This window comes from Nicotiana sylvestris, chromosome 4 (assembly GCF_000393655.2).
Source record: "Nicotiana sylvestris chromosome 4, ASM39365v2, whole genome shotgun sequence".
Taxonomy (NCBI): domain Eukaryota; kingdom Viridiplantae; phylum Streptophyta; class Magnoliopsida; order Solanales; family Solanaceae; genus Nicotiana; species Nicotiana sylvestris.
Window position 1 is genome coordinate 23,219,641 of NC_091060.1, and position 10,936 is coordinate 23,230,576.

At 39.9% G+C, this 10,936-nt stretch overlaps 1 protein-coding gene across 1 annotated transcript; it reads right to left on the bottom strand.

Moving 5' to 3' along the window:
• Window positions 1–8,895: 8,895 nt before the first annotated feature.
• LOC138889332 (uncharacterized) lies at window positions 8,896–9,778 on the bottom strand. The gene is made up of 3 exons (XM_070172626.1): window positions 9,491–9,778; window positions 9,084–9,331; window positions 8,896–8,911 (listed from the first exon to the last, which is right to left on the bottom strand). The coding sequence occupies exons 1-3, from the start codon at window positions 9,776–9,778 to the stop codon at window positions 8,896–8,898; spliced, it is 552 nt and encodes a 183-aa protein (XP_070028727.1).
• Window positions 9,779–10,936: the final 1,158 nt, after the last annotated feature.

Sequence of the window (10,936 nt, forward strand, 5' to 3'; positions counted from 1 at the left end):
CCAGCCTGCTTCTTCTATGCGATCGCAATGCTCCCTTCGCGATCGTAGTGACCATTTTATCCTTCCTCTACGCGATCACATCTCTTTCCTCGAGACCGCATAGACCATTTTTTCCCAGTTAAATTTTTTAAACTTCAGAAACAGTAGCTACGGGATTCATTAGAAATTTCACAAAACCTCTTCTTCTCCAAGCTCTTAGGCGACCATTGAAGCGATTCTTCACCAAAAACCTCTTGGGTTAGTAATTCTTAACTTATTTTCTTCCATTTACTTCAACATCTATTGAAATTCTAGGCCTAAAACATGTGATTTAAGGTAGAAAATTGAGTATTTGGGTAGAGTTAGGACTTTTTGATTTTTCTTGATTTAGACCTCGTTTTGGGGTTGAATTTGAAAACAAATCATATATTCGGGCTTGTAGATGAATGGGTGGTTTGAATTTGGTCCGAACCTCGTATTTTGACCAAGCGGGCCCGAGGTCGATTTTTGGGATTTTGGGAAGAATGCTTGGAAAGCTATAATTAGGCATTAGGTTCACATTGTTTAGTATTTATTGATGTATTGAAGTCATTATTGTATAGATACAATCGATTTGGAGCCAAATTCGAGAGAGAAAGCGGTAATTGAGGATTGATTTGGCCGTGGAAGTTTGAGGTAAGTGTTTGGTCTAACCTTAGCTTGGGGGATTAGGAGTTGAGTCTTATTTGTTACGTGCTAATTGTCGAGCACGACGTATAGGCATGGTGACGAGTATCTATACGTTGGTGTCTAGCATGACCGTGAGTCTTTACATTGCGGATATTCTGAGTTTGTTGTATCTTTCATGCCTTAATGATGATTTCTATATATTGTAAAAAGCATGTGAAAGAAATTGTGATCTTTGAACTCCGAGGAGCATTGGCTCGAGTTATAATACGAGTTGTGAAAGTATAAGAGATAATTGAACCCTTGGAGCATTGGCTCAAGTGTTAAAGTGAGTTATAAGGTAAGAAGTGAAAGAAAGAGAAAGAGTTATTGAATAGTTCCCTTTCCGGGATGTTTGTTGCTTTGTTGATTATCTCCCTTACCGGGATTTTGAGATTTATTGATATTGTTCCCTTGCCGGGATTTAGCTGCTTCAATTGTATTCCCTTGCCGGGATTTCTACCATTATTTGTCTACTCCCTTGCCCTTTTGTTTGTGATTGTTATTTGGGTGAGGAAGAGTGTTAAAGCACGAAGGGTGATTATCGACGCCCCCTTTTTCCTAATGTGGGTCAGAATAGGGTATACGACATTGGGAGGACAACTCTATTCCCTTTCGAGAAATGGGTTTAGAAGTTGAAGTGTCGCCACCTAATGATTATAGTGAATTAGGACACTTTTAGAAGAGTTTGAGTTGGAAAACCAGAGTTCGGGTAAGGGCTAGAAATTATCTTGAGGGGAAGGTGTTAGGCACACCCTCAAGATCCACAAGTGTGGTTCCCGGCCATGCTACAATTGTGACTTTAAGAAGACAAGTAGAAAAAAATAAAGCAAAAGGGCTTCACATAGTTTTGCAAACAAGTTTAAAAGTTGAAGAAGTAAAGAGTTTAGAAAAATTAGTTTTAAAAGAAAACTTAAAAATTAACAAACAAATGGGAGAGGGGTCCTAGGTTTACAAATAATATGGATCACATCAATGCAATATCTAGCAATCACTCCTTAGAAGAGGGGTCGCACGTGATATTAGCGCACCGGTCCTCATATCCATATTCTACCCTTCCCACCCCGTTAAGGTGTTAAAGCGCGGAATGGTATCGTTACTTATTGCATGCTATTACCCGCCCCAATCCTATTAGTCTCGGAGGCATTGAGACTACTAATCCTAAAGGGGAGGGAGTTGGGGCTTTTGCAGTATTTTTTAAAAAAAGATAAAATTCTAAGGCGACATTCAAAACATATACAACAAGTATTGGGAAAGCAAGTAAGCATATATGTATCAAATAAACCTCCTTAAATCAGAGAGAATCATATAGTTTAGTATGTCTTACACGTACTGATTAGGTCTGAATTAAACTTAAACATTAAGGCAGACTGATTTATCACATATTTTCAGATAGGAAGTCCGAATTAGGCGTGCCTACCGGTTGTAATTATCAAAGACTGATGCAATTATAGAATTTTACCCTAAGGCTTGCCTAGGCATTAAACAGAACCTATGGGCATGATATCTATCAATTTCAAAAAAACAAAGAGCGTAAACCGATTGCAGAAAAGATTTGTTAGTTACAAAAGCATAAGTTCTGCAGGTGTTTACGCATTATTGCTACTAATTTTAGGCTTATAAGCGAGTTGACGATTCAGGTCTGGTTGACAGCTCCTATAGGCATGCTTTCTAGGCGTTACTGATTTTAAGCGCTGTTATTGTCATGCAGAAATCCTATAGGCAGGTCATCTATATGCAGTTAGTTATTTAAATCTTATAAACAGGTTTGCCTAATGACAGATGCATATGCAGAATGCAGGAAGTCCTATAGGCATATTATCTATATGAAGATGTAGAATTTTAGAATCGACTTACAGACATGACATCTGTTATGAAATTGCAGAAAACCCTATAGACATAGTATCTATATGAGAATGCAGAAAATCCTATAAACATGGTATCTATATGAGAATGTAGAAAATCTTGTGGACATGGTATCTATGTGAGAATGTAGAGTTTCAATGATTTATAAAATGCAGAACTTTAGAAAATAGTAATCCATATAGGCATGATCTCTAGATGGAATGTAGAATTTTATAAATGATAACCCCTATAGGCATGATATCTACCCCTCGCATGCATAGTTCCCCACCATTTTTCACTAGCCGACCCCAAATGTTTATTACAAGATTATTACAAACCAGAATTGATAAAAGTAAATTACATCAGAAATCAAAATTCCAACCAAGGAGAACCTAATTCAGACCCCTAGTCTGACATGTGTAACAAACCAACTTCCAAAGATCAAATTTCCAAAGCCTTTCTCTTATTTGGGATGTGTCAAAGTTCCCAAGAGTCTCGAAGGGCTCCGGGCAATGCTTACACCGTAAATATATTGCAGAATTAGATTACAGTGCATTGTGGAAGGGCCAACCCTCAAATATCCAAGTTTAGAGGGAACTCAAGGTCCCAAAGCAAGGCTCATAGGAGGGGGGCATAACTTAGAGTCTAAGAGTAAGTGTAAGTGCAAAGATGGGAATTAGGGAAGGCCATGGTAGGTTGGTGGTCATGCCCAGCAATTGGGATGCTGACACACCCCTGACCAGCCTATCAGCTTTAATATTAGAGAGTTAGGACCTATTGAAGGTCAGGTTTAGCCCTGGACAACAATTTGGATGCTGCCAGGCTATACCTTAACTCAGCACACATAGGGGAGTGAGGTATGGGGATATCACAACAAACAACAGATGCAAAGAGAGAGTAGCATATTAATACAGAACATGAATAGGAAAGTAGACAAGAGTATATCAACTGTAAAGTAAACACATAGGGATGATGCTGAAATCAAAATTAGGACATACCAGTTTCAGGGAAACAAATAAGTGAAAGCAGAAGTCTTGTAAGCCAAATTGCAAGCAAGCAGTACAAAAGATCTTAGAAGAAAGTAGAGCATTGAAAGAGTATTGTAATTGAGAGTGTGTATGTAAGAGTATGCAATTCGAAGTATTGAACTTGAGGTTCAAGGTTGGTCTCTAAATGCAGAAGGGTAGTCCCTTTTATAGTGCAGAGGAGCAAGTAAGAAAGACAAAGAAAAGTCATTGAAATCAGTCTCCCTAGGTTAAGGGAATCTGATTCCAATGGACAGAAGACAATTAAGGAAAGAATTGGATTAAAATCTTTTTCAAAGTATTACAAGAAGGGCAAATACATAGAAACTATTTAAGGAAAGAGTTTGATAGCCACACGATTTGTGAAAAATAAGGAAAGGGAATCAATCAAACAGCCAGTAAAATCAAAAATTACAAGTTTTGGTATGAATGAATCCAACCAAAAAAGGTGAAGAAAGGTTTAATTAAAGAAAAATCAGTAACAATAAATCGAGGCTTATTAAAAGGGATTCTGAATCAATCACAAGTTGGAAAGTCTTTTTGATGAAAGGTTCCTCATATGTAAAAGCACACAGACACGTTAAACATGAAGAAATTTGTCATGCTATTCAATAGAAGAGTCTAGTATAGGAGAATCAGAATTGTGTGTAAGCAAAAGAAGTTCATACTTAGTTCCTAGATCCGGAAATAAGTCTGAAATAGTTAAGGGTCCTCAAACAGAACCCTAGTTTGATCATATGACCAAACTCGGAGGAAACCCCCACATCCTAGGGTTTCCGACTCGAGTCAAATATAGAGATGAGGAGGCAACATGCTCAGAGATTTCTTTTCAGAATCTCATGAGAAGACAAGCAAATACAAATAACATCCAAAGCAAATAGAGCGTAGGAGCATAATGAGAGAATAGTCACGATAGTAAAAGAAACGTGCTTAAGAAAACCTTTTAGAAGGGACTTAAACAGAGTTCAGTAGAAGGCAAACAAAACTTAAGAACTCAGTAGGAAATTACAGTAGAACAACACAAAAATACCGGAAAAGCATAGCAAAAGATCATATAGAAAAATACAGCAAGATAAACATGCGAGCATGGCACAAAACAAAGTAGAAAAACAAAGCATAGAAGAACACGCATGATAAAGGAAAACACAAGAACACAGTATAAAAGAAAACATAAGAACATAGTATAGACAAATACACACAAAGAAAAGAAGAAGAAAAGTCAGAGAAACATTTTAAGCTTTTCAGAAAAATCCTAAATCGGAAAGAAGTAATTTTTTGAAAGAAAAATTAGGGAAAACGTTTAAGAAACTTAAGCAAAGTGAAAACATATAACAGACTTAAAAAATAATCAGAAAGAACCTCGAGTAAATTAGGGTTTCAGAAAAACCCTAAACAAGAAAGGCTTGGAAAAGTCCGATTTGAGTCGGATGAGGTCAGAAACAGGCTCAGAAGACCAAGAGCCACCGGAGCAAGGCCGGATAGGCCTCGAGGCCATGGACCTAAGAAGATCTAAGAGGACACCATCGAGGTCAGACCTCGAAACTTCGAATACCCAAGGCTTAAGAGTGAAGGGAGGTGAGTATAGGCCATCCATAGCCTGAGAAGCCATGGATTCCGGTGAAGTTGCGGTTGAAAACGGGTGAGAGAGGCTAGGGTTTCAGGAACCTTCGAGAGTGATTTGAGAGGAGCGTATTCACAGGAGGCGGTCCAAATGAAATGAGGGGATTAGGTTAGGGTAGGGGAGTTAAAAAAGGTAAGGGGCAATCGTGGCCGTTGATCAAAAGGATCAACGGCCTAGATTAAAAGAAATCGGGCCGGTTGGATAAATGGGTAAAGGGGTTGGGTTAAACCGGAATTGGGTCGGTCCAATTTGGATTCAGAATTGGGTCAATTTTTAGGCTAAAATTGAAATGTAAATAGGCTGTAATTGAAATGAAATGAGGCTGAATGTTAAATAGCCAGTTTTTCTTTTTTATTTTATAAAAATAGTAAAAATGATTTTAAAAGCAAATTAAAAATACTGAGCCAACAAATAATATATAAATATCAATTTAAAAATATTGGAACCAATTTTACAATTATAAAATGATATTAATCTTAAAGTAGGCTATAATTGCAATTATATGCAATTTAACTTAAAAAATATCAAATAAATTTGTAAAAATATGCAAAAATCACCTTAATTATATTTTGGTGTAAATACGAGAAATAAATAAATTATTCACCAAAATGATAATTTTGGGAATAATTATTGAATTTTGCACTGCTAAAATAGATAACAAATTGGTTTTAAAAGTCTTAAAAAATTTGGAAAAAATACCAAAATACTTGAGCATGCTTATGTATGCACATATATGTTATTCTGAAAGTATTTTGAGTGTAAAAAAATATTTAGGGAAAAATTGGGTATCAACAGCTGCCCCTCTTTACCCGAGGAGGATGAAAGAGTTGTCGGGTAAAGATAAGATGACCAATTTTGACCGGAAGTGGCACTTTGAAGAATTTTGACCGAGCTCTGGTTTCTGAGCCGCCTACATATCCCTGGTCTTACAAGAATCAGGCCATATGTAGTTTAGGATCCATTGACGGAATATGTCGACGGAGATTTGAAACGGACGAACGTGGTGTTTAGATTGAGAAAGGTTTCTGAAAATCGATAGGCTGCGGGAATCGGAGTGGGACCGCTCCTGTTGAGACGGCCGTTGCCAGCGGGTGTACCTGCAAGTAAGAAATACGAGCGTATATCGTGCGTAAATTTAAACGTGATGCAAGTTCCCATCGGACCATGAATGCTGTCTTCGGACGGTTAGGATGACGTCTTTGGACCATGACGTCCCGGGCTATGAAAAGCGTAAATAAAAATTCGTAGGCCATGAAATTATGTTCTGGGGCTATGAGAATGATGCCTCCGAACTATGATGCTTTTGAATAATGATATGCAAAAGATAAAATGGGGTCCTCAGGCCATGGCATGACGTTCTCAGGCTATGAAAATGGTGCCTCCGAACAATGATGCTCTTGGACAATTTGGCGATCTTTCGGCCCATAAAATGCAGAAGGTGGCGATCTTTCAGCCGATGCAAGACGTAAATAAAAGGTGGCGATATTTCAGCCATGCAAGAAAGATAAGGTGGCGATCTTTCAGCCGATGCAAGAAAAAAAAATAAAGTGGCGTTATTTCAGCCATGCAAGAGAGATGAAGTGGCGATATTTCAGCCATGCAAGATGGAGGTAGAGCTTAACCTCGGAAGGCAGAAAGGTAGCCTTATGCAATGCAGAGAAATGCAGGATGGAGACAATGCTTAGTCTCGGAAGGCAGAAAGGTAGCCTTATGCAATGCAAGGAAATGCAAGAGGGAGACAATTCTTAGTATCGGAAGGCAGAAAGGTAGCCTTATGCAAAATGCAGATGGAGACAGAGTTAAGTCTCGAAAGGCAGATAAGTAGACTTATGCAGATGATGATAGAGGTAGATCTTAACCTCGGAAGGCAGAAAAGTAGCCTTATGCAAAATGCAGATGGAGATAGGGCTTAGTCTCGAAAGGAAGCAGAGTAGCCTTATGCAAAATGCAGATAGAGATAAAACTTAGTCTCGAAAGGCAGATAAGTCGCCTTATAAAAAATGTAGATGGAGACAGAGCTTAGTCTCGAAAGGCAGATAAGTAGCCTTATGCAGATGCAAGAATGTAAAAGGACGAATAGTAGTAAGATCTCTTAGCTGATGGCCGATTACGACAATATGACTGCTGGGGAGATTGTGTACGGATAGCAATTGCGGGCAAGTGATAATTCTGAGAAGTTGCATTCTTGGGAAAGTATGCGTACATAAATATACTTAACGATACTCCAAGTCGAGTGCCTGCATCCAAAGAAAAATCGTGATTTTTGTAAGGGGAAAAGGTTAGTTCGTCTTCCCTGGGGTCTTGATGTTGTGTGTCATTGGGGTAGCGTTGCTAAACAACAGCAATTCAGATAATAGTTATGCATGATTTGGTAAATATAACGCAAGCATATAATCGAAAATAGTTTTCTTTAGATGAACCAACGACTGCGATGTGGTTCAAGACATTGCAACCTCTTTGGCTCCAGAATTTTGAGGGTCTTCCTCAAAATTTTGCCCCAGTTTGCTAAACGAACATTTTTGACGGTTGTGCTGAATGACTAAAAATCATTTTCAGAATTTTGAGGGTCCTCCTCAAAATTCTGCCCCAGTTTACTGGGCTAGCGCTTCTGGCGATGCATGGACTAAAATCAACTTCGGAATTTTGAGGGTCCTCCTTAAAATTCTGCCCCAGTTCCAATAGCAGGGGAAAATGGAATTTTTTATTTTAAATTGTGTTGTGACCGAACCCATAGGGCTGCCTACGTATCCCCTCTTAAACGGGAATCAGGTCAGGCGTAGTTCAAATTACATCATAAAGGGAATAATAAGTGGTTACACATAATATCGTTTCACTGCATCTAAATTGATTGGCTTCGGCCAGGCTTCTCCATCCATCTCTGCAAGAATAAGGGCTCCTCCAGTTAGAACCCGGTGAACCATGTACGGACCCTGCCAATTGGGAGAGAACTTCCCCTTGGCTTCATCTTGATGTGGGAATATTTTCTTCAACACCAGCTGCCCTGGTGTAAACTTCCTTGGCTTAACTCTTTTGTTGAAAACTTTGGACATTCTGTTCTGATACAACTGACCGTGGCAAACTGCATTCATCCTTTTCCCATCTATAAGGGCTAACTGCTCGTAGCGACCTTTTACCCATTCTGCATCATCCAACTCTTCTTCTTATATAATCCCGAAGGAGGGAATTTCTACCTCGGTGGGGAAGACCGCCTCTGTACCATAAACCAGCATATAGGGAGTTGCTCCGGTCGATGTGCGGACTGTGGTGGGGTATCCCAATAAGGCGAATGATAATTTCTCATGCCATTGTTTGTGCCTTTCGACCATCTTCCTTAGTATCTTCTTGATATTCTTGTTGGCTGCCTCCACAGCTCCATTCATCTGAGGCCTGTAGGTTGTAGAGTTCTTGTGTTTGATCTTGAATGTTTCACACATTGCGTTCATCAAGTCACTATTGAGATTGGAAACATTATCAGTGATGATTGATTCCGGAATTCCGAACCGACAAACAATGCGATCGCGGACGAAATCTACCACAACTTTCTTGGTTACTGCTTTATATGATGCTGCTTCGACCCATTTGGTGAAGTAATCAATTGCCACTAGAATGAACTTATGCCCGTTTGATGCGGCAGACTCGATTGGTCCAATAACATCCATTCCCCAAAGGCGAATGGCCATGGTGAACTTGTTGCAGTAAGCTCATTCGGAGGAACCTTTATCATATCTGCATGTATCTGATAGCGATGGAATTTGCAAACATATCAGATACAGTCTGTTTCCATAGTCATCCAAAAATACCCTGCTCGGAGTATCTTCTTTGCTAAGACAAAACCATTCATGTGCGGCCCGCAAGTCCCTGCATGCACTTCGTCCAATAGCCTGGATGCTTCTTTTGCTTTGACACACCTTAGTAAATCCAAATCGGGGGTCCTCCTGTATAGGATTCCTCCACTGTGAAAGAATTTGCTAGATAACCTACGAAGTGTGCACTTCTGAGTAGCGTTGGGAAGTTCTGGATATTCCCCTGTTGTCAAGTACTCCTTGATGTCTTGGAACCATGGTTTTCCATCCGCTTCTTCCTCAATGTGGGCACAATAAGATGGCTGATCATGAATCTTTACTGGGATGGGATCAATGAAATTTGTATCTGGATGCTGGATTATGGACGATAAAGTAGCTAATGCATCAGCAAACTCATTCTGGACTCTGGGGACGTGCTGAAATTCTGTCTTTGTGAACCTTTTCCTCAACTCCTGTATGTGATGCAAGTAGGGAAGTATCTTAGAGTTCTTGGTTGCCCACTCTTCTCGAACCTGATGTATGAGCAAGTCTGAATCCTCGATTACTAACAACTCTTGAACGCTCATGTCAATGGCCATTTTGATCCCCAAGATGCAGGTTTCATATTCGGCCATATTATTGGTGCAAGGGAACCTGAGCTTGGCGGATACTGGGTAGTGCTGGCCGGTTTCTGATACTAGGACTGCCCCTATGCCAGCTCCTTTGAAATTTGCAGCTCCGTCGAAAAACAACCTCCAACCGTCATAGGATTCTGCAATATCTTCTCCTATGAAAGATACCTCTTCATTGGGAAAACACATTTTTAAGGGCTCGTATTCTCCGTCCACGGGATTCTCGGTGAGATGATCCGCCAAGGCTTGCCCTTTGATTGCTTATTGGGTCACGTAAACAATGTCGAATTCACTTAGCAGGATTTGCTACTTGGCGAGCTTGCCAGTGGACATGCGTTTCTAATATATACTTCTGCGGGTCCATCCTTGATATGAGATAAGTAGTGTAAGAACATAAGTAATACCTCAACTTTTGTGCGACCCAAGTCAGGGCACAACAAGTGCGCTCTAAAAGAGAATACCGGGACTCGTACAGTGTGAACTTCTTACTGAGATAGTAGATGGCTTGCTCCTTTCTCCTTGTTTCATCACGTTGTCCCATAACACAACCGAATGCTCCATCCAATACCGCAAGGTAAAGCAATAGAGGTATTCCTGGCTTAGGCGGAACCAAGACTGGTGGCGTTGACAGGTATTCCTTGATTCTGTCGAAGGCTTTCTGACAATCATCAGTCCACTTGGCAGCAACATCCTTTTTTAACATTTTGAAGATAGGTTCACAAATAACCGTGGATTGAGCTATGAACCGTCTGATATAGTTGAGTCTCCCCAGGAAACTCATCACGTCTTTCTTGTTATTTGGCGGCGGAAATTCTTGGATAGATTTGACCTTTGATGGATACAATTCTATTCCTCGACGGCTCACGATGAAACCCAATAATTTACCAGCAGGAACCCCGAATGCACACTTGGCGGGATTCAGTTTCAGATTGTATCTCCTCAGTTTGTTGAAGAACTTTCTCAGGTCTTCCATATGATCCCTGGCTTTCTTGGATTTGATGATGGCGTCATCCACATATACCTCAATCTCCTTGTGTATCATGTCATGAAAGATGGTAGTCATGGCTCTCATATAGGTGGCACCAGCATTCTTCAAACCGAATGGAATCATTTTGTAACAGTACATTCCCCACGGCGTGATGAAAGCCGTTTTCTCTGCATCTTCCTCATCCATTCATATCTAATGATACCTTGAAAAACAATCAACAAAAGACTACAACTCATGCTTGGAACAGTTATCGATAAGAATGTGTATGTTAGGTAAGAGGAAGTCATCTTTAGGACTGGCCCGGTTAAGATCCCGGTAGTCAACACAAACTCTAACTTTCCCATCCTTTTTTGGCACTG